Source organism: Excalfactoria chinensis, chromosome 10 (genome assembly GCF_039878825.1).
Source record: "Excalfactoria chinensis isolate bCotChi1 chromosome 10, bCotChi1.hap2, whole genome shotgun sequence".
Taxonomy (NCBI): domain Eukaryota; kingdom Metazoa; phylum Chordata; class Aves; order Galliformes; family Phasianidae; genus Excalfactoria; species Excalfactoria chinensis.
The window spans coordinates 2,240,883-2,267,427 of NC_092834.1; the positions used below are offsets into that span (position 1 = coordinate 2,240,883).

Here is a 26,545-nt window from a genome sequence, read left to right on the forward strand (position 1 = left end):
GTCAGCACAGCCCCTGGTGCTAGCAATCCCACACAAAACCTACAGACCACGGCTTTAGGCATTCTTGTGTTTCATACTAAGAGCCACCCACTTCCTCGAGCCAGCAGTAAAAATAATGCTAGCGTCAGTCACAGGTACATCTCCACAACAGGGAATCCCACACGAAACCTGCTCTGGTGAGAGGAACAGCCATGACCTGCGTTTGTAACTGCATGTTCCCCCAGCACTCCGTCAAGGCTGGCTCTGTGCTCATAGGGCATCTGAAGGCTGCAGCTGTAATTTACAGCTGCTACTGGCACGGGCTCTGTCCCCCACTGATGGCCACCCTCTGGCTTCCTCCTTGCTAAAGCAGTAGAGCCAAACTGTGGCTCCTCCTGGTTGTGACTGCAGGAGGAAGCAGCACAAATCCTCTGCTGGGAGCAGAGCCTGGAGTTCTTCCATGCCCCAAAGGGTTCTGAGAAACAAAGCCAAACTTCACAGCCGCCTACAGGAGTTTGCTCGTCCTGCTGAGCTCTCTCCTATTGGACACCAGCAATTAAAAGAGTGTTTTGCAACAGGACCTGCAATGTGTCCGTGCTGGCAACCCAAGGAATTTGAACAAGCCAGAAACACCCGTTCTCATGAATTTATTGTGCTGAGCTGTAAGGGCAGCCACACTGACACTTTGTACCGTGGTGTTCTCCTTCCTCTCCAAGGCACAGCCGCATCAGATAAACCATTGCAAGCATCCCAATATCTTGCTACTTTAAATCCCTAAAAAAAACTGTAACTAGTGTGTAACAGCTACGGTAAATGTCAGACCCGGGGAGATGATGTCCATTAATAAGGCAGGATGGTGGCTGAGCACAGCAACCCAGCACTGCTACGGGTGGCACTCAGCTGTCAGTCACCAGGAAAACCTGACATCACACAGCAGACATCGTGCACAGCCATTCTCTTTTCATGCTTCTCAAACAAACAAGCAAACAAAAAAACCCAAAGTCTTTTTCTCTGCAAAAGTTAGAAGAAAAACCAATACCTACTTTAGGCTCGACCGGTTCTAGGAATTCAATCTGAAACTCGTAGATGTTGTCTCCTTTGGCACCATGACCCTGAGCTAAGAAACGAGAGCAGACGATCAGCACCTAACGAGTCCCACGCACCTTCAAAGTACTCGGAGTTGGTTTTAGTGCCTTCTCCTGCCTCGCTGGGAGGGAAGATGATGGAATCGCGGAGTATCCCGCGCTGGAAGGGATGACCCCGGAGATGAAACCCCCGCGGCGTGGAGCTGCAGGAACCAACGGAGCCCCCGCTCCGCAGGGCGCTGCTGGGGGTCCTCACCGGCTGCTCCGCCCGACGGAACCCGGCTGCGAAACCACCGCCGGGAGCGGCGCGGGGGGAGCGCCGAGTTTCCAGCCGTGCGCACCGCAAGCTGATCGCGCGGCGGACACGTGCGGCCGTGCCATATCGGGTGCCCGCTGGTGGCTCGCCAAGGAGGCGGCATTCAACGGGACGGAGGGAAAACGACCGAAGAAACGGCCAATCCGCAGTGAGGGCAGCGCTCCGACGGGCCGGGCCAGAAGGGCCTTTTACTGAAGGAGCTGCTTTACCTTCCAAATGGGGCTGCGATAACGCGCACAAACGGGGCTTTGTGGGCTCGACGCGGACGCACAGAGGGACAAGGAAACGTCCCCCGCATGTAAATACGGGGCGCAACGCTTTGCCTACGAGATAAGAGCCGGGCCGCAGCCCTACCTCGGAACCGCAGCACGTTGTCGGCGATGCTGATGTCCGGGTTCTGCAAAGGGACGAGCCGTGTTAGACACCGTGTTAGACACCGCGCTACCAGCTGTTCCGCGGCAGCCCTCGGCGGGCCCTTAACGCAGCGCTGCCCTCATCCCGCTACCGAACCCCGACAGCGAAGCGCTCTGACCGCCCCACGGCCGCCCCCCGCTCCCGTCCCGTCCCGACAGCGGTACCTTCACGTCGCTCAGCTCCACACGCAGGTACAGCTCGCGGTGCCGCTGCGCCCAGTGCACGTGCGGCCGCAGGCTGCAGCCCGCCATCGCGCTCCCCTCCCGAGGCGGCGGGGGCTGCCGCTGCGCCTGCGCAGTGCGCGGGGAGGCGAGCGGGAGGGGCGGGGTCCTGGGTGCGCCTGCGCGGTGCGCGTCACCTCCGAGGCGCTGAGCTGAGGGAGGTGCGATGGTGGGCAGCGAGGTGGGCGCCGTGCCGGGCTCTGCGGGGTTGGAGCCGTGTGTGTGGCCGCGCGTCCGTCCTTCTCTGAGCTCTCAGCCGGCCCTGAGGCGAGACGTGTTGTCCCCTGCCTGGCTCTGAATGGGCCGTGCTCAGCTCTGAGCTCCAGCCCGGGCCCTGAGGTGGTGGCGGTGATGGCGGTCCCGTTGAGAAGGCCGAGGGCTGCCGGGTGTCCGCGCCGCTCTCAGCTGCGTCAGGCTGCGCTGAGCGAGAGGGCTGTGCGCGCCGCGCCGCTCGCCCTTTCCGACCTCCGCGCCCGAAGTCCTCCCGGCCAGCAGGCGGCGCCCTGCCGGCTCAGCGCTCCGCCGTACGAGGCGCTGCCGGGCCGGGATCGTTTCCTCCGCGCCGGCAGGGGGCGCGCGGCGGGGCCGGGCAGCCCGGCGGCCCATCTGGCGGAAGCGGAAGCGCCCGGCGGGGCGTTTGGGCTGCATCGCCGCCGCGGAGCGCCGTGAGTAGCGGGGCCGGACGGGAGTCGGTGTCCTCGGGGACGCCCCGCGGGGAGCTGCCCGGAGCGCCGGAGGGGGGCCGGGCCTGGAGAAGGTGGGGGGTTCGTCCCCGGGCTGTCCTCGGCCCGGGCCTGTCCGCTACACCCGGTGCTGGAAGGCTCCTCCCGGGCTCTGCCCGCTTCCTCTGGCCGCTCTGTCAGACTCGCGGCCATTCGCTCCGCTCGGGCCCCGTCGGCTCCTCGGGCACAGCCCTGCGGTAGTGCTGCAGCCCGCCCGGAGGGACGGAGCTTCCCGTGGCTGAACGAGGCGGCAGCGATCTCGGGCAGATCCCCGGGCTGGCGTCCCCTTGTTGTTCGTGGCAGGTTGCTTCTTAAGGCCGCTGCTCTTCGTTTCTTGTCTCTTTCCTTAGGGCTGTGTGAGAAGTAGGTCGGGTTGGAGCAAACCGGCATCTGCACGTAGGTGGGAAAAGGAGATTTTTCTTTGTTGGAATTCTGTGAAGTAGCTGAAAGTTCTTTTGGTTCAGAAGTGAAGTCCAACGCTCCGTCTTTAGCTCAGTCTGAGCAGAGCACTGCGCTGTGTGGGACCCGGCTTGCCTTTCAGTGTTACAGGGTTTAAATTTTGGTCTGTTTTTGTGTTGTAAATGTCTTAAGACAGAAGAAGTGCCTCCCGTTCTTGTGTTTGGATTTGCAAAATCGAAAACACGCTTCTGATTGAGACTCGCCCTGCTCTGCTTTATTGTTTTGTATTAAAATGGACTTGATTCAAGCTGCCTGTAATCTCTGTCTCATCAGTGAAGAGCGGCAGGAGAAGCCGGTCCATCAGGGAGCTTTATCTCAGGTGGCTGTGCTGGCCAAGCCCATGCCTTGAAATTCTTTGGTCCTTTAGTGCCTGTTTACTGAGTGCAGGTGCTCAGTTTGTTTTTTATTGGCATCTCTGGCAAGCTCGGACCAGCAGGCTCTGCCTGTTCTATTGCAGCATGTCAAACAGTGGTGCAGCCTTTCCATTTTATATATAGAAAAAACAAACTGCTTTTGAGGGTTGACAATCGTCACGCCTTGCTGTCTTTGTTAATGAATTATGCGTAGGAGTTTATAGCTGGGATCCTTTTGGAGCTGCACTCAGATCTTGGGTTTATGGTTTCCTACTGCCAAATCTCTGGGCTGTTTTGTCTAGCTTAGATATGCTTTGTAAAGCACGGCCAACTTCAGGAAGAAATATCTTCTAATTGGACAACCTGTTCGGGAGGATGAGATGCTGCAGGTCAATCAATTTGGGAAATGCTCATTTCACTGTTTCCCTTCCTTTTGGAAGAATCTATTTGGAATTGGTAATTGTGTGCTTGTAGATGATATAACGGTGATGGTATTGCTAGACCCTTCACGGCTTTGTTTGAAAGGAGAAATTACAGGTGAATGATGGTTGCCCAGGCCTGTTGTCTATGGCCAGTTGGTTCAGAATTAACTTTGAATACTGTATCTGCTAAGGAGTTGGCTGTCCCAGCTCCTGGTACAGTCTTTATTCTGATATCAGTGTATCAAGGTAACTTTGCTTTTCACAGGGTGGAAGAATGAAGTATGAGCTTAACAGGGAAGGGTTTGTCCCCTTCATGAACTGAGCAGTTGAGGGGTGTTAAAATAAAGAGGCAAACGCCAATAAGCCTGTGTGGATCTATGAAATTATTAGCCTTGTTCCGAAAGGCTGAACGATGACAGCCTGTTTTCCATAGCAGAAATCTGTCTCCTTTTCCTGCTAGATTTTCCATGTGAACTAGCGGGTTTCTCATAGCGCTTTTACTGTGTTGTGTTTTGGGAGTCTGACGTGAATTTTGGCTGGAGAAGGGTGCTGACCCTCCGCTATTTTTTCTTTTCCAGAAACATGCAACATGGCAGCAGCCATGGAAACTGAACAGCCAGGCCTCGAAGTCTTTGAAACTGCGGGCTGTGAGGAGCAGGTGCAGAGAGAGGAGCAGCCAAAACCAGAACCTTTCTATGTAGAGAGACATTCATGGAGCCAGCTTCGGAAACTGCTCACAGATACACGAAAGTATCATGGATATATGATGGCAAAAGCCCCACATGACTTCACGTTCGTTAAGAAAAATGATCCTGAAGGACCTCATTCTGATAGGATTTACTATCTGGGTAAGTTTGCTGTTGCAGCCTGTGCCTTGACTAGACAGTCACTGCAGAGGATGTTTGGATTTGACTATTTGACTGTTTCTCAGTGCGCACCTGATTGGTAAGAGCAGTCAGAAATCTGAGTAGCATAGAGAGAGATGAGCAGAAAGGGGGCATTCAGGCCTTCATAAAGGTGCATCATCTTTGAAACATAGGCTGCACTGTGATGTTTTCCAACCAGGGGAAATAACAGAACAGACCTTTTTGAATTTAAAAGCATATAAACTAAAAAGATCCCCGACCATCAAGAAGACAAGGCTATTCCTCAGGCAGCATGTGGTGAGCCTGACTGTAGTTCTTTGTTCTCCGCCTTCTCTGTGACTTGCATTTCTGAGAAGCGGGGACTTCTCAGTTCAAGGCTGCATTGTAGAGACTGTCTGTACTTCCTCTGGTAGGAATGCCTGTGAAGCTGTTTCTCAACATCTTCAGAGAGTGCTGGGATTATTAATAGAAAGCTAATGTACTTTGTTTCTTTCCTTTTTGACAACAGCAATGTCTGGGGAGAATAGGGAGAACACGCTCTTCTACTCTGAAATTCCAAAAACCGTGAACAAAGCTGCTGTCCTGTTGCTTTCCTGGAAGCCTCTCTTGGATCTTTTTCCGGTGGGTCCAGATTTCTTTTTTACATCTTAGCAAAACAGCAGGGCTCTGAGGTTGCACCTACAAGTCATTACTGTGGTCTTAAACCATATGTGTGTATTTGGTTAACTCTGAGACCATCTTGAAAACAAGCGCAATTTTCTCTTCAGTTTCTGGAGCTGTGGCCTGAGTGCGTCATGAAAGCTGTGTTTCTCCTTTGACAGCAGAGATTGCAAGTGCTGATTTGCATCATGTTCTCTGCTGTGAGATCCTGGGCATTGCTGAAGGAGCCTGCGGTCTCCGATAATCACTGTCTTGCAGGGGGAAGCAATGAGTCCCCCTGATGGCCTGTCAGCGGCTCTGTGACTCATGCTGAAGCAAGACATCTCTTTTCCACTCCAGGATGTGTGTCCCCTTCTCACCTCTGTGCAAAGCGAGCTGCACGCATCCCCCATGCGCCATAGCAGGTTGGAGGAGGCAGGACATTTCCTGTGTGGAATTAGGTGTGTTGTTTCCCCATGTTATTTCCTGAGGTTGTCAGCCAGACGTAAAATTCATGCTGTGCTTTCCTCCCACTGTGTATCTTTGCAGAAGTTAGTGAAGGCTGTCCTACTCATTCTACAAATAATAGACATTCTGTCTGATCTTTCTCTTACCATCGTACATTGGAAATAATGCCAGCCTTACTAAGGGAGAAGTGGCTCCCAGGTTCGCCGTTCTGTAGGATATGGTCAAGGACTGCACTTAAAAGTTCTCATAGCAGAAGCACAAGCAGGAGTGGGCTCCTGGCTGTCAGCAGGATTCTGGAGGAGGAGGGTGTCTGTGCAGCCATCTGGTCTTGGAAGCTTGGCGTGCAGAGATGCTCTGACAGGATTGTAACAAATGCAGAGCAGAGGTGTTGATTGTGCTTCTCTGCCCATATTCAGGCCGTCTTGGACTATGGTATGTACTCTCGGGAAGAAGAGTTGCTACGGGAGAGGAAGCGAATTGGCACTGTTGGGATTGCCTCCTATGATTACCACCGAGAAAGTGGCACCTTTCTGTTTCAGGCTGGGAGTGGAATTTATCATGTAAAAGATGGAGGTCCTAATGGATTCACTGTGAGTTTGTTCATCTCTCTGTCTTATGCAGTACTTCCTGCCCCTGGCTGGAAGCTCATTTGTTTCATAGTGAAAGCAGAATGTGAAGTTCTGTTGTTGCTGTTCTGACGTGGTAAGTTATTGCTGCACTGGAGGGGCAAATGGCCTTAACCAACCCTGAAACGTGGAGAAGTCCTCTGTAGGGATGCATTGCCATAATTACAGAAATTTGGATGGAGAACGAAGAAGAAATGGTAGGATCTGAGGTGGTGAGGCAAGTCACGAGATCTTCTGATTTTCATTTATTTTCTTTTTAATCAATAAAAAAGAGCGTGAAGCCTGTGATGCTCTCTGCTCTTCCATGTACTCAGAAGTCAGAGGCAGCTTTTGTTCCCAAGCTGTGGTTTAGAGACCACTGTACAGCAGTCAGTGCTTTATGTGTTACAGGATTTGGCTGTAGAACTTTGTGAACAAGCAGCCTTTACTCTTTGCTTGTGCTGAGACTGGATTTCAAAGCTGAAGCCATTTTTTGTTGATGCAACAGATGCTTGATGTTTGTCTAACCCAACGGCCTGGTGGAACTTACTGTATATCGAGTTGGTTTTGGAGAACAAGATTACTGTCTGTTCTGCCTGTCCGTTTTTAGGGTGTGCCAGGCTTCTGTAGGCAAGCTGCCTTCTGATTTGTAGTTAATCCTCAGCACTGCTGAAAAAGGGCCTGGATGAACTGTTCAAGATGGTGGAAGCACCACTTTCCCTATAAAAGTGTCTGCTGGTATTTTTCTGTTCTGCAGTTGTATGGATTGCTCTCATGTAAACCTGTGTGTTTGAAGTCAGCAAGTGCATTGCTGTCATTGTAGAGACCTTCTAGTAATCCAGTTTAGTGACTGTTTCATTACTCACTATTCTTTTTTTTTTCCTTCTTTCAATCAGCAACAGCCTTTGAGACCCATTCTGGTGGAGACCAGTTGTCCGAATATCCGGATGGATCCTAAGCTTTGTCCAGCTGATCCAAATTGGATTGCCTTTATCCATAGCAATGACATCTGGATATCTAATATAGAAACCAGAGAAGAAAGGAGGCTAACATTTGTGCACAATGGTAATTCATCCTGAATTAAAAGCTCTGCACCTCCTCTGCACTTGTTCTCGCTATACTGAATTAAGTAATGGCACCAGGTTTTCTTCTGAAATCTGAGGGGATGGCAACTGTTTATTTCATCTGGGATTTGATTGTCACGTTCTGTATGTATCCTCCAGTGCTAATGCTGCAGGATAATTCTCTTCCCAGTACCACTGGGAAAACCAGAATCAGGCAAAATGAGGTATTTGTTGAATAGATACAGAAAGACCACTCCTGAATCATATATTTTTTTATGTCTTAGAACAGTCATTTTTGTGTGGAGGAGCTGTGGGTGGAATAGAGCAGGAGGAAAGTTTCTGCCAGCCGAGTCAGGCTGCAGGGCTTTTTAGAGACAATATAGACAGTTTCTGAATAGCACTGTGGCTTCTGCTGGTGCCCTCATGCTCAGTCACTGAGGTTTGTGCTTCTTACCCTCTCCAAATCTGCTTTAGACATGTATCCTAGAGGAAGGACAATGGACAGATGCGGGTAAACCACTCCTTAAAATCCAGTGCATTTTGCAATTGAGGCATGCTTCTTGTATTGAAACGGTATCATTTACTTTGTAACCAAATTGATGTTTTTGAGGCTTTACAATAATGCTTGAGCTTACTTAAAAGTTAGTTATTAAAATATTATGTAAGTACATTAAAAATAAACTGTAGCAATGACTCCTTCTCAGATGGTAATTATTTATGGAGCGCTGCTAAGTTACCTCCAGGGTAACAGGGACAATATTGAAGCCCTATGGGGAGGGTTGAGATGTTATGTAAGTCTGTCACTTTCGGTCTGTACAGTGAATGAAATGCTGATAAAAAGCACTGTTGGTGCTTTTGGTGTCAGCTCTCTGAATTTTTTTGCTTTGATTTCCTTAAAGCTTGTGGTTCTCATTTGCTGAGCTCAGGTAGAGAGAACATTTTCTTTCTTGGATGAGTGCATGGAAAATTGAGAGACTAATTGGGTAGGAGTAAGAAAGGAGGATGAGGCTTTCCTTTCCTAAAAGAGGCTGCTGTGTCAGAGAGGATTAGGTCTTCCCAGATAAATCAACAGAGTGGGGTGAAAGCAGTTCTGCTGAGAAGCCAGATTTACGATCACGTCATTGTTCTGCAGAGACTGAACATGGGCTGTGTTTGGGATAACACAGAACTGATTGAATTCTGCAGTACCTCATGAACTAATTCTTTTGTGTCTTTTTTTTTTTATTATTATTATTTTTTTCTTGAGAACTTGCCAATGTTGAGGAAGATCCAAAGTCTGCTGGCGTGGCTACTTTTGTGCTGCAGGAAGAGTTTGACAGATACACTGGCTATTGGTGGAGTCCAAAGGCAGAGCCAAGTAAGTGTATTGGACACGGTGTGTCTGACAGGCACAAATAGTGGCCCCCATACTGTGTGTCCAGGGAAAGTTATTCTTGTCTTTACCCAAGATAGGAACCTTATAGTTCAAGAAGAGCTACAAGTGTCTGCAATGGTGGACAAATTAAGGTACCCTCATTAGTCCAGGTTACTGGGTGAAGAGTCTTTCCTTCTCACAATAGTGATAGGAATTGCATGAGACTTGTTACACACAGACATTCCTTCATTCTTCAACCTGCACGTTCTCCTGGGAGAGCACCGTTGTGTGCAGTAACCAATTTTGAGAGTTGCTCTGATCAGGAAATGTTGATTCCTTTACAGCACTGAATGGGGGGAAAGTTCTTCGAATTCTTTATGAAGAAAACGATGAGTCAGAGGTGGAAATCATCCATGTCACGTCACCCATGTTGGAAACAAGAAGAACAGATTCCTTCCGGTACCCCAAAACTGGTGAGACCCAGATGACCTTCCGTCTCTGTTTCTGGGAGATGCTTATTGTATTCCACGTACCTTATGCTGGTGGTAGAGCAGGGGGGTGTTGTAGGCATGACATCTAGTCCTTGAATTAGAGTTCAGGTAGTGGGAATGTATGTGGAAAAACTTCTGCCCTGGAGGTTTGATTAGTCACTGGTTCCTGTGTTGATTTTTCCAGCCATGAGGTTACTAAGAGCTCAGTCTGAGTCCCTCAGAAGTTGGCAGAAACCCTACCTGATCGTCACTATTTTGGAGCTGCTGTCTCAGGTCCTGGCACAGAGAAGCTGGTTCCTGTTACAGCCCGGCGTCTCTGGGGGAATAGCTGCAGAATGAAAGCATTTTGGTTTGCTCAGAGTGAGGGATCCTGCCAACTGCTGGCAGTGCCCTGGTGGTTCTAAAGGACTCTGATCTCCGTGAATGCACTTAGACTTGGAAAATTGTGCTTGCGTGCAGACTATGAGGGAGAGCCTCTGCTGTCATTTTCAAACTGTGAAAGATGTGAAGGCTTCAACAGTAAAGGAGCGAGGGCAGACTCAAAGCATATCAAGTGCTTCTGGAAGAGGGCAAATGAGACTTAAGCAGACCTGCTGAGCAGTTCACTGTGGTGTGCCAGGTGTACAGGACAAGTCTGAGCAAGCTGACCTTTACTCTTCTGAGATTTTGCTGCTGTTTTTGCAGGACATGTTGATCACATTACGAAAGTAGTTCATTTTTATTTTATTTTTTTTTACTCCTGAAATCTGTTGTTTTTTTTATTATCAGATCTTGTAAATTCCCTAATCCTTTGGGAAACGTTTTCTGCTTATGTTTCTGATTTACTGCTCCTTTTAAGCAGCAGGAAAGGCCACGTTAGCCTGCAAAACAAGAGGTGACTTCATGTTTTCCGATGCTAGTGTACACTTACATTTTGTGAGGGTGTTTTATTTTACTTTTATTAAGTGCTGAAACTAAGCAGTGTAGGAAAATCAGGCAGCCAAAGCCTAAATGCCTTTGAAAACAGAACCGTGTTTTAATCTCTGGCATCAGTTTCCAGTCAGAACCACGTAGGCAGTAGCTTTTTTGGGGTTGTTATAAGGGCAGACTTTGAGGTGGTTTGTTACCGGGGAGAAGACGAGTACTTCACTAGGCCAGGACTGTGGCTTAAAGCAAGTAATTTCACCTCAGTGTGTGAGTTTTTGTGAGCTGATGAAGTAAAAACAGCATTGAGAATGTTAAAAGTATGTGGAAGCTGCCAAATGGGGCTTCTTAGATCGACGCAACAACTTGATTCTTTATACTTCACCTCTGCTGTGCAGCAGGCCATGGCACTTAGCACTGAAGGTGCTGTACGTCTGTGTTGTTGAGGCTTTGTATAGTTAGGTGGATTCTCAGTATCCAATGCAGTAAAGTATTGCTCCGCTTTTTATTCAACAATATGAGCTGAACTGTAAGCCAAAGCTTGCTTTGCTGTCCTAATCACTCCTGAGCATGCCCTTCCAGGTAGTACTTGCATGCTTTGTCTGTGGGAGAGAAAACTGACTGACAGTAGTATGGCTCTTGATCAGAGCTGTTTGTGGGCTTACATCCACCAATTCTGCTTTGTGTCTGTAGTCTCTTTTTTTTCCCTGTTTGATTCTCTCATGTGTGCAAGTAGGATACTTGATCAAAGAGCATTCTGCTCTTTGCCTGTTCCAGTTCTGTATAAATAACAGCCCAGTAATCCACAGTTCAAGCCTACCCTCTTGGAAGCAAACAGTTGGTGCCTGACCGCTAACATCTGTTTTTATAGGTACAGCAAATCCAAAGGTCACTTTCAAGATTTCTGAGGTGGTGATCAATGAAGAAGGAAGAGTAAGTTCCGTGTTCCTCTTGTGTCCCAAATCAATTTGATTTCTGTGACTCTGTGGTGAAAATCACTTTCCTTTTCAATATAAATGATCTTTCTTTGTTGTGTTAGCTTAATGGCTCACCTGGAGGCAATGCTCTTGGCTCGTTCCTTGCAGATACTTGATGTCTGTGTGTTCAGCAGTATTTCTCAAGGACTGTTTGATGCAGCTGTGGAGTATTTTAGATGTGAATGGTTAGTCTTTGTTATGTGATAGATGTCTTGATTGGTTGGATGCAGACAATGGAAAAAATTGATTGCAAAGAGAATATATCACCTTGTAAAAGCATGAACATATGGGGAAAGATGAGCTTTGCTTTCACTCCAGGAATTTTGAACAAATGCAGAAATTTCCATAGGCCAATCCAGGGTCTTTGGACAAGATTACAGCAACCTCCATACATTGTTGGGATCCTCTCTGCTCCTGAGCTGCTTCAGCTCATCGACACTCACCTGCTGGGACAGCAATGCTGATGTTAACCAGCAGTCAGGGAAGGCTGTCAGGATCCTTGGGTACCACTGTGATTTATCCCAGCAGGGACAAGCTGCAGAGCTGTGTATCAATTGGAACTATATTGATAACTGGATGCCGTGCAGGATATTCAGTGTACAGCGACAAAAACACTTTACAAAACAGCTTGCTACAAATCACCTTCCCTTTGTATTTTACATGGGGAAACTGGTCATTCAAGTGACTTATTCAAGACGTGTGATGGATTTGCAAGCAGAATCTCTATTCTTCAAGTCCCAGCCCTTGCTGTGCTGGTAATGAATAGCTATACTACTGTTCTGGTGTCTGGCTGCAGGTGGGGTGAATGCCCTGTATTGAAAGGACTGAACAATCTAAATTGCATAAGCTGCACAGGAGAAGTCTTCTGTGTGCAGACTCTCGTTGTGCATGAAAACTGATTGTGTGGGTTCATCTCAGTGTCACTGAATTACTCCTTTGTCAACAGATTGCAGATGTTGTGGATAAAGAGCTAGTTCAGCCGTTCGAGATCCTCTTTGAAGGAGTAGAGTACATTGCTAGAGCTGGGTGGACGCCAGAAGGAAAATAGTGCGTATGTTAATCCTGTCTCTGCTTAGAGGGTTTGGGCAATGCAGTTAGAAGCAGAATGCAGTGGTCTTTGTCTTCCTCCAGCTTAAGCCTTCTTTCATTTTTCCATCGCTGCAACATTTGTGTAAAGAAGGCGATTCCTCCAGTCCTTATCTCCTCTGACACCTGGCCCTACTGCTTTGGGAACGGGCACTCGCAGCCCTTGATGTGTGTGTCCTCTCAGCATCCCTGTGAGAAGGGAGTGCAGTGCTGTTATCGCCCAGAGAGGCTAAGTGACTTGCCACGATCACACAGGAAGTCTATGGCCGAGGGCAGAAATGAGCCCAGGTCCCCTAGGCTAGAGCCCTGACCACTGGACCACCCTTGCTGACCGGACTTACTGATCAGAAAACCTGCTACTTACATTTGCATGTCATTTTTAACCCTGTAGACGATGTAGTGCGGTGTTTCTGACTCACCAGAAGCTTCTCCAGAATTGCACTTCTCCAGCTCTTGAATCTAAAGATTTCACTTTTTGCCTTTATGTTTTTTTTTTCAAACATGGAAGGAACGCAGGGACACATTTGTTCCATTGTCTTGCTTTTTTTCTGGATTTTTATTAGAGCTGCATGTAAAGTCATCAGAATTATGGCAGGGTCTGCTGCCAGTTCATTTAGGTGCCAGTATTACTCTCTGCCAGGTACAGATTTAAAACATATATATATTGACACGTATCCTGAGACATCAGTTCTTCGTTATTCCCTCTGATTTTTCTCTTCTCTTTCTCCTTTAAAGCACAATCCAAATCTGGGGGAATTAATTAAACTTTTCAACCATTGGTGCTTATGCAATATTGTAATGAAGAGAAATAGTTATGGAAGAGGTTTGTTTTTGTGGGTGAGATTTTACATGTGGCTTTTTTACTTCATCTGAAGTTGAACATTTGCGACTCCCCCAAAATGCCTAATGCTTATGTGCTTCTTTTGAGGTGTTTCAGGCCTCTCGTGTTCATTGTTGTATGTTATTTTCTCTAATATCTGTCTTCTCAACAGCGTCTGGTCCATCTTACTGGATCGTTCCCAGACTCGACTGCAGATAGTCTTGATTCCCCCTGCATTATTCATCCCAGTAGAAGATGATGCAATGGAAAGACAGAAACTTATCGACGCTGTGCCAGATTCTGTTACACCTTTAATTATTTATGAGGAAACAACAGACATATGGATAAATGTAAGAATTTGACTTTCAGCCTTGTCTGACAGTTTGTTGGTCGAGACCCTATGTGTCACACTTGGGCTGTGTTGTACTGTGCTGCCTAGGAGAGTATTCCTGTTGTCCAAGTTCTCTGCTTTTGGCAAAGAGCTGCTGTAAAAGGCTCATAACACGCAGAAGACAAAACGATGTGTGATGTAGAAGCAAAGCTGGTTTGCTTGAGGCCACTTAGTGATCAGAGAGCTAGGAACAGAGCCCATGACACTGGTGTTTCAGGCTAGCTCCATTCCCGCAGTGTTACCCACTGTTCTCCAGCTTCTTTGTGCAGTTATTCACCAGAAGCAGTCCCAGCAGGTGAAGTATTGTTCAGCCATAGTGGGAAAACATGTCTCAGGGATCTGCTAACAGTCAGTAAAATTCTCCTTAACCACATATATTCTGGTGAGCTGAACCCACCTCTGTATACAAGCTGGAAAGGCAGGTGCAAAAAAACTTAATTCATTCTGTGACCAGGATATAGGTTATCAAACCTGGAGCTGTGCAGCATGTGGCTGCTGTTTGCAGACACCTCCTGGTTCTTATGCATTATTTGTTCTGCCAGTAAGGGGCACTGTGCTGCAGCCTGCTGGTGTAACTTATGCTGGGCAGTTATAGAGGTACTTGTGTGACTTCAGTGCCAAAGTCCTGCTGATAACACCAACGTGCTGTTCTGACTCCACAGATCCACGATATCTTCTATGTTTTCCCTCAAACCCATGAAGATGAGATAGAGTTCATTTTTGCCTCTGAGTGTAAAACAGGATTCAGACACCTATACAAAATTGTCTCTGTTTTGAAGGAGAGCAAATATAAACGGTCATCCGGAGGACTCCCTGCTCCAAGTAAGTGAATTTATTCTCTTGCTTTAATTGGGCACTTACTGGTGAGGAGATGAATGTCTTTCCAGGTGGCAGGAATTGCTAGAAACTCCTGTTGTTGTCTGAAAAGCACTTCACTGTGCGGTCTTTCCTCTTGAAATTGCACGGGGGTTATTCAGAATGCAACGTGCCTTAGTTTTAACCCTGCTTCTTCCGTGCTGACCGGAGGTAAAAGTTGCAAAAAAGTCAGATGCCAGATGGACTTCCCTGCGGTACTGTGAAATGCACTTAATTGACAGTGATGGGATTGTTTACTTCCTGACTGCAGTGGGTTAATCATTATAGCAATCACGTGGTTATCTGTGATGTGAGGGTCCAATGCATCTAATAGATATGCATTGGTTCAAGACTTGGTTTTGGAAGTGAAACCAACATAATTCCTGTCAGTCTTTGCAAGCAGATCGTAGCAGAGAGGCTGATGAGCACAGTTTGAGTGCACTGTAAGGTCTACAGAGAGCCTTCCTGTCTGAGGGGGCCCACTTGTTAGTCCCTTCAAAATGAGCACATGTGCTTGGCAACAAGACCTACGATATGGCAACTATTCAGAGAATTCCAATCTGCTCTTAAAAACAGTCATGGTATTGCTGTATAGACAGAGATGTTAGTAGGAGAAAATTACTGACAGCTGTTGCAAGTGGAAGTGCAGGAAGAGTAATTCCAAGCCAAAGAAACCAACAAAATTCAATGCAAGGACCAGAAAGACAATGTGCTTCCAAGTTGCAGTCGGGGTTTGCATGGTGGAGCTGTGCACAAAGCTCCTGGAGTGTTTTTTTCCACAGTATGTGTTCTTTCAGTTACCGTTTCACGCTGTGATACTTAATTTACTTGTTTTGTGTTGAAGGCACTTGCTGAGCTCTGCATGCAAAAAAGTACACCTCCTTTTACTGTAGGTCCTCGTTTTGTGCAATTGTTGGTGTGGGTTTTTTTCCAAGCAGCATTATATTGGGTTCATTAGATTTCTACGCATGGATCCAATTACTTTTCCTTGCTGTATCTCTCTCTTTTCAAGACAAATGAAGCCATTATATAAAAGCAGAGCTGCTTCCCAGCCCAAGAATTCCCCATTTTTGACACCGGAGATTCCCTTTGCAACCTTTACAATATTAAAAAAAGCAAGAAGCGGAGCTATCCAGGCATCAATTTGAGAGCATCTGTGAATCCTTCCGTGCAGAGCTTGCAGAATGTTTAGTACCAGCTCTGACGTTTGTCTGCAGAGGTGGCAGAGGGGTGGGTCCTCTGCAGAGCCACGCTGCTCTGGGCTTGAGTCTAGCAGAAAAGCTTGGAAAGAGAAAGTATCATTGTGACCGTGTTCTGTAAAACATGCACGTGTAAAACCTCTGTATTTGCAGGTGACTTCAAGTGCCCCATCAAAGAGGAGATTGCCATTACCAGTGGGGAATGGGAAGTGCTTGGCAGACATGGATCCAACGTAAGTCTCTCTTGATGCATGGGTATCTCACAAGCAACACAGGAGTGCTGGAGGACAGCTGGCATTTGGCTTATTCCTTGCAGACTCTGAATTAGAGAAGCAGGAGGGGGAAGACTTGGTGGGGAAAGAGGGCCTGGGCTTTGTTTCAGCAAGAACTGGGTATTGAGGATGTGTTGTTTTTGTTTGTGACAGATCTATGTAGACGAAGCCAAAAAACTGGTGTATTTTCAAGGCACGAAAGACTCTCCTTTAGAACATCACTTGTATGTTGTTAACTACAAGAATCCTGGAGAAGTAAAGCGACTGACGGAACGTGGTTACTCCCATGCCTGCTGTGTCAGCCAGGTATCCATCTGCATGAGGCCTGGGTAGGCAGGGCTGGCTGGGTGTGTTGTGTTTTATTGTCAAACGTGTCCTTCACTGATCAACAGACAAGGTAGTATTTCAATATAACAAAAGTAGATGTTAGGCTGTGCTGTGTGTTTCATATTGTACAGTGAGTGTGCAGCCACCTCTGGAAACCAGATTTGACCTCCTAGTTCAGGTTGCTCCTCAGCTCAAACAGGAGCTCGGGGAGGTTGAATTGTTTGAAACTGAGCCTGGCTCTTTTTGCCTGAAGTGGGCTGTGCAGCAGTCACCTCCCAGCAGGTTGAGCCTGTGGCAGTGCTGAGGGGTTCCAGGCATTTGGGGCAGCAATCTGTTCTGCTGTAACTGCTCTGCCTGGAGAACAGCGTATGACAAAGTCCTTGTGCCACTGCTGGTTTTGCACGTGTATTTTTAGTATTCAAATGTTAGTGCCTGAACCTTGCTGAGGCCCGTGGCTTCTCAGAGTCTGTCACTCTTATTGCAAAAGAGACTTCCTGGTTTTGTCTGGTTCCTAAACATCTTCCAAAAGAAATGAATACAGGAAAAAAAAGAAAAGGATCCTTTTGCCTGTATCACTGTACTGAGGAGTTCAAGATAACATTGTTTTCCTCTCTAGGATTGTGACATGTTCATCAGCAAGTACAGCAATCAGAAGAACCCACACTGTGTGTCCCTTTACCGGCTGACAGGACATGAAGATGATGCAGCTCAAAGGACAAAGGAATTCTGGGCTACGATTTTAGATTCAGCAGGTAACAGAATTGTTAAGAAACTGCAGGAGGACAATCAGGAAGGCGTGCGAGACTTCCCAGTATCTAATCTGACAGTTGCTGCTGTGGGTAATTAGGCTTCTCTGTGAAAATGCTTGTATGAAAAATTGTTGGAAGTAGAGGAGTGACATTTTCAGTTCGATGAGAAATGAGGATAAACTGGCGGTGAAGGAATTTAGAGTGGAAATTGCTAAGTTTCTACTGCCAGAGCCAATAGAAAGCATGTTTTACCATCAGTAGAGGGGAGTTAAGTGAGCTTGTTTACTTTTTAGCTAAATGCCTGTTAAGGAGCTTGCTTCTGGGCCTCTGTGGAGGGCCACACACTTCTTAAGCAGCTCTGTGTTGCTGTCTGCTTGTGTCTTTGTGAGACAGCTCTTAGGCTTTAATTTTTCCATTGCAGTTCTGTTACGTTTCATCTTGTTGCTGCTGTTCAGTGGAGAAGAGGAATGGGTGTGTGACAGGACAGGGAAAGCTCCCAAATGTCTTCTGGGGCATTCCCAGCTTCTGCCTGGTCCTGGCCACATCCACTGGAAGAGTGTGAAAGCTGCGTTGTTGGGGATGCAGCAACAGTGGTGATGGAACGGAGCTGGATCAGGGCTGCAGTATTCATCCATTCCCTGTTAATCCAGGCTCTTTGTGCCTTCCCAGGCCCTCTTCCTGACTACATTCCCCCAGAAGTGTTCTCCTTTGAGAGCTCCACAGGGTTTACACTCTATGGGATGATGTACAAACCTCACAATCTGCAACCTGGAAAGAAGTACCCTACTGTGATCTTCATCTATGGAGGCCCTCAGGTGAGTGCAGTGTGTCTGAGTGGTGGGGTGGACCCTTTGGAACCTTCATTTCCATGACACAGAATGACTTCTTACTGAGGGAAAAGAGCTTAATTCACAGCAGGCAACAAGCAGGGAGAGGGAATCCTACAGAAGGGAGGAGGGATTTTGAAAAATCCACATTGTAAAGCTGTATAAAACATTGAGAGGGAAATAAATAAAAACAGTCTGAAATGGGGTAAACAGGTGACTGTGCCATTGTTCTTCTGCTCCAGGTGCAGCTGGTAAACAATCGATTTAAAGGACTCAAATACTTCCGATTGAACACCTTGGCATCTTTAGGCTACGTTGTTGTTGTTATTGACAACCGGGGGTCCTGCCACCGAGGGCTGAAGTTTGAAGGAGCTTTTAAATACAAAATGGTAAGTGCAGCTCTGGGTCTGGTTCTTTATTTTTGGCCAGGGCCAGGTTGGAGTCCTGGTGTTACCGGACCTGAAGTCCCAGTCTGGCATAGAAATCCAGCATAGTTTGTGCAATGCTGCTTAGTTTGGGGTGGGAAACTGTGTAGTTGAGCAGTATGAGTATGAGAGAGGAAAGATCCTCAGTGTGGGATGGATACAACAGCAGTATTTGAGTTTGCAATCTTGTCACCTGTAAGGGGAACTAGATCATAAAGGTCCAATCCAACTCAAGCTATTCTAGGATCTCTGACTCTCACCAGACATACAGTTTTTGTCTGGTGGCTTAGCATGTGTTTATTGTCTTAAGAAGGAAAGGAGAAGGAATTTCTGTAACATGCCCAGCACAGTGCAGTGCTGCTGTGTGGATGCATGCTGCACAAACAGAAGCAGCAAATGAATGCAGATTATTTTCAGAAGTCATGAGAATGTGTCTTTTGTCTGGGGCTGACAATTTAGCTTTTCTCTCTCTTCCCAGGGACAAATAGAAATTGACGACCAAGTGGAAGGGCTGCACTACTTAGCGTCCCAGTATGACTTCATTGATTTGGATCGTGTTGGCATTCATGGCTGGTCCTATGGAGGCTACCTCTCTCTTATGGCTTTAATGCAGAGGTCAGATATCTTCAGGGTATGTTCGTACATCGAGTACTTATTCTGGTGGTGCAGACAGAATTTTTCCCTTAATCACATAAAACCTCCCTCTGGTATTCACAGCACAAAGACAAGTGAGGACACGGTGCTCTGCCTGTTTCCTTCACGGTTTTCCTAGTTGGGCGAGTTCAGAAGAAAACTGTTTTTTTAGAATACCTTCCTTCTACTGTATTTCTAATTGGGCTTCCAGACGTTGGTTAACCTTCTGATGCTTCCCAGAAAATAGACCTTAACATTTATTCACACTTTAAAGCTGGTGCTTTCAAACAAGTCACTGTGCAGTTTTACACCAGCATTTGGTGCTTACTACAAGAGCAGTCACTAGTTCTCTGTGACCTTCAGTTCTCTGCACTTGTGTTTCCAGCTGTAGCATGGGGATGAGGTGCTCTTCCTCTGTTAGCCTGTTATCACTGTTGGGTTCTGGGATTCACAGAGTCTATACTGGAATAGGTAGGTGATTCGGCTTTTCCAAACAGAGACGTGCACAGCCCCAATAATTAATACTAATAGAGATGTCTCGTAACATTGAATTGCGTTTGTAAGATTAAGTGCTGCCCTTTCCCACCTCCCCATGCAAGTTTGCAACCATCATCCTCAGGGCAGTGTGGCATGACTGCACCATCACTGTGCTTGCTTCCTCAAGCTCCACATGAGCTGGACATAATCCTGACCTGCTGTGAAGGTGCTGTGCTGCCTTTGAGGCTTCCTGCATTGATGTGGGCAGGGTGCTTTTGGGTATCCAAGAAATGTAACATGAGAGGAGTGTGGGGCAGTTCAGGTAGGCCAGTTTTCTTGAAACAACGGAGAGTCTGTTCTTGTGAGCTGAGGTGAGGAGGATCAACTGTTCGCTCCATTCAGCTGAGCACAGAAGGTGTTGCCTCTGTGGAGCTGTGTAGAACAGCTTTAAGCTGGTTGGCTTCTGAGCTTGCAGTAATGTAACAGTGCTGCTGTAACTTTACCAGTCTGAGGTCACATTTGCTGAAGGTCCCTTATATAGTCTCAGCTGTTGCCTATTTTGTGCCAGCTTAACTCTTTGTGCTGTGAATCAACCAAGGGAAATTACCCTGCTGAGAAACAGCACCACCATCTCTTCCTCCTCCCCTCTTTCCTCTCCTTCTGTCCTAAGAGAATGGCTGCTTTGCAGTCTTGATCTATTCCCTGACCGGTTTGTAGCAGTGTGTTCTGTAACAGCTGGGGGGCAACCTGGCCATGGGGAGAGGTGCTGGAATGGGGTGCTTTTGGTTACATGACTTCAGAACACTGAAGTAAATGATGAAACTGTTGTTGGGCAAATATCAGAGGCAGAGATGTGGTGAGAGCTGAATATTGCTCTCAGCACGCTTTGCTCTTTGTGACTCTTCTTGCTTTGCCTAAATCTAACCTCGGTACTCTTGGGAGTTAGAACCATGACTTTTCACGCGTCCTTAAGGGTTATTATATTTTTACTTTTAAAAATACTTGACTGGAAAAGAGTTTTATTTTGTTTAGTTTTTCACTGGTCTTTTTTCACAAGCCTCTCTGCATGCTGTTGGTAACTATGCAGAGGGGACTGCTGAGTGCTGGGGAGCTTTCACGGCCAGTTTCTGTTAGATGTCCAAATGAAAGGTTCTGTGACTCCAACAGAGAACCCCGTGTGTGTTGAACAAAATCCACTTCCCTCCAGCAGGACCTGCAGGTGATGCACTCAGTGTTGCTTCTCATTTGTCCATAGGATCTTCCTGGTTTTTGGCAGCTGCCTGGACACAGGCTATAACTGAAGCCTGCAGATGCATGTGAGCTGTGGGAGGACTGCAAACTGTGGACTGTAAGGGAGGGAGGGACATCCCCAGGTGAAGGTGTCAGGGTTGTCATTCCCTTCCTCGTGCTGAGAGCCATGTTGAACCTGCAGGTAGCCATCGCCGGAGCGCCCGTCACGCTGTGGATTTTCTATGACACGGGTTACACAGAGCGCTACATGGGTCACCCGGAGCACAACGAGCAGGGCTACTACCTGGGGTCAGTGGCCATGCAAGCTGAGAAGTTTCCTTCTGAGTAAGTTCGGTTTTGCAAACTTTCCTTCTGCCATTTGTGTCAGGAATGGTTAAGCCCCACAGACAAATATTTATTTCCCCGTTCTTGGCAATTAAACCTTGGAATCACAAGTGCTGGTATTAAAACAAAAGCAGCACTAATGAACTTAATAGACTCGAATGAACATTTGCATAATTACAGACCATTCCAAGTAATCCTTTTTATCCTAGCTGTAATTAAGACTATTTTTATGTCTAAAGAAATGACAAACACATCTCCAGTTCTATGATTAGCAGTTTGGAGTCGCGGTAAGCTAGACAAAAGTTAGTCTATCAGCATGCTTTCTGTGGGCTCTCAGTCTGTCAGCACAGGGTTTTCTGCAGATCAGGCTGAGGCCACAGGCTTTCTTGCCAGAGAGATGAAAACCAGCAGTGATTCTGAGCAAGTGCTAAGCCATTGAGTTATCCGAGGTAGGAATTGCTTCTGAAAATAACGACAGTGTGCAGATAAAAGGTCTGACCGTAATGTGCATATACAGGAAGAGCTTGTAGAGGAGGAGAGGGTGGGTTTGTGACAAGCTGCAGCTCCATCCAGGGCAATTCACGATAGGGAAGTTACTCTCTTCAGTGCAGCAGTTTTTACTGTTTGCTCTTTTGGGAGGAGTGTTTGTGGGCTGTGAAGTGACTGGCGGCTTCTGGGATGCTATCTAGAAATGTTTGTCTCTTGCTTTTCTCAGACCAAACCGTTTGCTGCTGCTACATGGGTTCTTGGATGAGAACGTTCACTTTGCACACACTAGTATTTTGCTCAGCTTTTTAGTGCGAGCTGGGAAGCCATACGACTTGCAGGTAAGGCTAGAACCAGGATGTGAAAATAGTGTTGTCTTTGAGGAGTACAAATTGAAACTTGTCTTGTGTCTGTGCTGGGCAGCTTGGGATTCCGGAGTAAAATATTTGTAGCTGAGTCTACTGGCTTTTTGGGGTTGATTTTGTTTTTCTTTGAAGGAAGTTTTATGAGTAAACCAAACAGCTTTTAGGTAAATGAGCAGTTAAGGCTGCTCCCAAGGAGATCTACAGTTTGGAAGCAGTACTACAGTGTCTGTAGTACTGAGCAGGCCGTGTAATTAATGTAGTACTAAGAGCAGGCTGATGTGATTAATGAAACCCTGCTGGTTCTGTGCAGATGTAGCCCAGGTACTCTGCATTGTGCTGCAGAACTGGAAGCACGCTGATGTACGTGATGGCTCCGAGTAGGATCTGCCTCTGTTCAGCGAGGAGTTGCATCCAGCTAAGCACAAGCTGGATCAGAGGATGCAGTGCATGTTGTCTCCAGGCTTGGGCAGTAGAGGAGGGGATGCTGAAGTGCCAACAGAGCTGGTGCACAGGGATGACATGCATGTTTTGAACTCTGGAACCAGTTTGAATGTTGGCACCCAAAACTTTTGTGGGTATTCATGACTTTATTTTATATTTTAGATCTACCCTCAGGAGAGACACAGTATAAGGGTCCCTGAGTCGGGAGAGCACTATGAACTCCATCTACTGTATTACCTGCAAGAGAATCTGGGCTCTCGCATTGCTGCCCTGAAGGCAATGTAGCTGACCTCTGCAGAACTCTGCTCAGCTGGCTGCTGTACCACGAGGAGATAAGAAATTAGAGAAAAGAGAATGGAACTTTGCATTTTGGTGCCTGCCTCATGTACACACACACATCCACACAGAGACACTTTTTTAAAGTAAATTTGGTGCCATGTAGGGAACTAAAGGGCGATGACGTAATGACTTTAAAGCTTAAGGTGTAAATAAAATCCAGTCTGTGGTGTGATGCAGTACCACGGGTGTTCTCTTGGGGGAGGAGCTGCAACTGAAAATAACATATTTCCACAGCACCAGATCCTGTTGTTTTAGAAAGACTCTGATCTGATCAGTGTGTTTTTACAGTGTGTTCCTTGGTACCATAACACTAGAAAATCTACTCCCTACACTGCAGGAATTTACCTGGATGGTCACAATGTGTACATTACATTTTGAATGTCATCGTATTGCTGTTATGCTTTATAAACGGGACGTGTCTCACTCCAGAAAAGCTGGCCACGTGTTAGACACGTCCCCTGTCAATCTACTGATTGTTTTATACGGAGAAACACTTTTAAGCTGCCCTGAGAAGATTTTCAGTTCTGGGTTCGGTTCAGCTGATGCCGGGTTCTTTTCAATAATTACTTCCCAGGATAAGTCGTACCATTTTTCCTTCCAGCAGATTGATAACCTGTCCTGCCTGTACTTGATTTCACCTGGGGAAGCGAGGTGATGTTTTACTGTGATGTCAGCATAACAATCTTTTATTCTGGGATGCAAACTAATTTAAGGCAAATTGCTGAAACTTTGTACATTTTAAAAGAAGCTTAAAAGTGCATCCCGTTCCTCGCTGACGTTTTTCCCTGATGTTCTTTCTGGAGCTGTTTTTGCAGTACTGTTTTCTTACTGTCACATCAGCATGATGTAGATATAATGCATCCTGTTACAGTTTTAAGATTCAACGCTCTGATTCAAAGGTCTGCAGAGGATTTGGTGAGGAGAGACCCTACAAACACTACACGTCGGGCAACGTGAGCTGCTTCATTGAATTTCCTGCTTTATTCAAGGCACTGTTTCCCAGGCTCTGCTCAGTCCTCCGTTCCTGGGTCATTTCCAGCACTGCTGCATAGCATGACTGCGATGCTGTGTTTGAGAACCCCTTCCAGCATAGCTTAAGGTAACCCCTGTAAGCCTAAAGGATATGAAAGCCCAGTTTTTGTTAATGAGGTTTTAACTAAGCAGCAGGCTTGGCTAAAAAGTCACTTTGAACTTGCAACAAGTTGTTCAAGATAGAAATCCATGGCAAAATGATTCTTTTTAATGCAGGAAATTCTCCCCTTGGGACCTGCCTCGGAGGCTCTCGTAAGTTTTAATGGTTTTCTTAGAAACCTAAGAACTTCCTTTCCTTTCCTTTTTGGTGCTAGAGAGAAGCTGAGTGTGGTTTTTCTTTTCATCTTTTCAAAACGTGGAATCACTCTCAGTATTGACACTCTTAGCGCTCCACATGTGCCCTTGTCATTTCCTCAGTGTGGAACTGTTCACCTTGGCCACGAGACTCTGGGATTTAACACGTTCTGTTTGTATTGTATCACACTGCATCGTTTTACAGTCAGGCTGCTGAGCAGATGCATTGACGCTGTCAGAGCCACTGCAGTTACATGGGTGTAGAGTCTGCATGTGAGGACCGGATCTGGTTTGGGGATTATACAAACGATAGCCAAAGCAAAGGGCTCTGCAGTAGGTGTACGTTTCCCTGACACAGGAGTGTTTGGCTGGAGGAGGGTTCTGTTTTTCACATCTCAGTGGCTTTTTAGTGGATGAGCTGGAATCCCCTTAGCGGGTCAGTAAGAGCCTTACTGCTGGGATGGGGGAAAGGGCACGGCATGCAAAGGGCTCCTTCTAACGTTTCCTTCTTGAGTAATGAACTGTGGCTGAACCTGAGCTGTCTGCTGTGGTCAGTGCTGAGAGATGAGTGATTGTGCTGAAGCTTTTGGTCTAGAGCAGCGTGGCAGGGAATATAGAAAAGTAAAAGCTGTCACGATGGAGTTTTCTGTTCCTTATGTGTTTATGCTGTATGATATATACATATATCTATATCTGTTCATATATACATATATGTATAAAATTACACGTGGATAGCATCACCTTTTCCAAGGTTGTTTATATTTTGTTCAATATTTAACTTGCTTTTGGGGGCGTTTCTGCTCTTTTTCTAGAGGTGAGTACCCTTGAATGTAAATGTTTATGATTTTTAAGACAAAATGGATCCTTTTGTGTAAAAAAGAAGAAAAACAAAAAAAAAAAAAAAGAAAAAAAGGCTTCATGAGGCAGAGCTTCTTTAGCAACTGAAGAGCTAAATGTTATACAGGTAAACCAGGCTGGATTTTGATTTAGCACGGGATTGTAAGTGCTGACGTATAACTTAAAAATAACGCATCTTTTCTTCACTTTAAGTCTATCTATTGGAGAGCTATTAAAGTGCAAAGCACCGTAAGGACTCTTATTTTGCAACATAAATTACATATTCTTTCTTTCCTACAGGAGTTTTCCCTTTTTACAGCAGTCAAGCACTTTCCGACCCCGTGCTCTCTTATCCTGCTGAAGTGCTGGGAGGATTTATCAGCACGGCTTTGCAGTTCTGCTCAGAGATGCCCCGTGTGAGCTTTGAGACTGAGGTAGGGAGCTGCTGAGGGCTCTCAGAGCACAGATGGGTGCCTGGGGGTCGGATACAGCAGTGTGCTCTGTGCCCAGCAGGCACCTGCACCAAGCAGGATGCAGCCTTCACTGCCCGGTGGATGGTGGTTTCTTCCCAGCAGTTGCACTGATGTCTTTTGAGATGAATGTTTAAATTTCTTATACTTAGAAGAATACATGAAACCTGGGGATTTGAGCAGTGATGCTGAAGTTGGATGGCGATGCCAGCAGTGGTGGTGGCTGGGATTTGTTGAGGTTGTTTCTGTGGGACCACGTTCTTTGTCCCTTCATGCGGCCGCTTTCAGGGTCTTTTTCCAAATGGGGTTTCACCCTCCACGCAGGAATTGCACTCCTTACCCCGTCCCTTTGTTTCCAATGGTCTTTTATTCAGAACAGAATATAATTGGTAATTAATCAGAGCTGCTTAATTTTTTTAAGCTCTCTTAACTTCAAAATGTTCGTTAATGAAATAATGAATTCAAACCTCGTGTGGAGCTTTGAAAATCAATTCGCTTCATTATATCACAATGGAAAATGTATTCTCTGGTTATTAGTGCTGTTAGGGGGAAGAGAGGGAAATACTTGGAGCAGAGATGGGGTTCTGCTTCCTCCTGAGCACAGCACGTGCCACACGCTGCAGAGCTTGCCCAGCTCTGACTGTGGGGTCCCAACACCTCTTCCGTGGGAGGAGCACCAGGTTGTGCTTCTGCTGTGTCCATGCACAAGGCTGTTCTGCTGCTGGCATGACGTTTGGCTTCCAGTGTGGCAATAATAGAGTACAAGTGAATGAAATAATGGCCCAGATTAGGATACTGCCTTCAATTGCCTGTTTACTTGAGTAGCAGAACCTTGCAAAGACTTCTGTGCCCCCCTCGCGGGTCTTTGGGACAGTCCTTTTGAAGAGAGCCCTCGGTGTGGTTTTTATGTAGATGTTCTGCACAGACAAAGTTCAGGTTTTTAATTCTAGAAGAAGTGCCTGCTGTTTGCATTAACAGAACTGCATGTCTCACCCCAGTGGGTTTATGGTCTCCCTCCCCCACCTTTCTAGCGACTTAGCTTTTAATCGTGTAAAGTGGAGACATTTGTTTTGCTGCTTTTTATTACAAAACCTTTGTGGCAATAAAGATGCTGCTAAATAAATTGAATTAAATGGTTTCCCCCACACACACACCCCTCCCCATTTTCAACTGTCTCTCTTCTTGATTTAGTAGAGTTTGTGGGTAATTAGATCTCCTTGCATTGTGCTGCGGAGGGCAGCAGTGATGAAAATGCGCTATGTGTGTTCTATGCACTTGTTGGGTGTTTGCTGAAAGCTCCTGATTTT

At 46.6% G+C, this 26,545-nt stretch overlaps 2 protein-coding genes across 9 annotated transcripts in view; one reads left to right on the plus strand and one right to left on the minus strand.

The window, feature by feature from the left end:
• Positions 1-2,135, minus strand: part of HACD3 (3-hydroxyacyl-CoA dehydratase 3) — an 8,926-nt gene extending 6,791 nt beyond the window's left edge. The window contains exons 1-3 of the mRNA XM_072345787.1: positions 1,959-2,135; positions 1,735-1,777; positions 1,023-1,096 (exon numbers count right to left, since the gene is read on the minus strand). Coding sequence (XP_072201888.1) covers positions 1,023-1,096; positions 1,735-1,777; positions 1,959-2,045 — 204 coding nt within the window. The 5' untranslated portion in view covers positions 2,046-2,135. The remainder of the gene's footprint in view (positions 1-1,022; positions 1,097-1,734; positions 1,778-1,958) is intronic.
• Positions 2,119-26,390, plus strand: DPP8 (dipeptidyl peptidase 8). Of its 8 annotated transcripts, XR_011904874.1 has the most exons (21): positions 2,608-2,680; positions 4,550-4,819; positions 5,346-5,458; positions 6,361-6,534; positions 7,446-7,614; positions 8,860-8,970; positions 9,312-9,440; positions 11,233-11,294; positions 12,285-12,385; positions 13,417-13,594; positions 14,298-14,457; positions 15,843-15,922; positions 16,115-16,267; positions 16,905-17,040; positions 17,707-17,852; positions 18,107-18,253; positions 18,768-18,920; positions 20,832-20,974; positions 21,690-21,801; positions 22,429-23,704; positions 25,069-26,390. XR_011904874.1 is itself a non-coding variant. In XM_072345777.1 (20 exons), exons 2-20 carry the CDS (start codon positions 4,561-4,563, stop codon positions 22,549-22,551), a joined length of 2,649 nt encoding a protein of 882 aa, XP_072201878.1. In that variant the 5' UTR covers positions 2,119-2,196; positions 4,550-4,560; the 3' UTR covers positions 22,552-24,804. The 8 variants fall into 8 exon arrangements, 6 of the variants coding, with proteins under 6 accessions (XP_072201878.1, XP_072201881.1, XP_072201884.1 ...); XR_011904876.1 differs by lacking the exons at positions 2,608-2,680; positions 25,069-26,390 and adding an exon at positions 2,119-2,196 and having other exon boundaries at positions 18,768-18,904; positions 22,429-22,780; XM_072345777.1 differs by lacking the exons at positions 2,608-2,680; positions 25,069-26,390 and adding an exon at positions 2,119-2,196 and having other exon boundaries at positions 22,429-24,804.
• Positions 26,391-26,545: the final 155 nt, after the last annotated feature.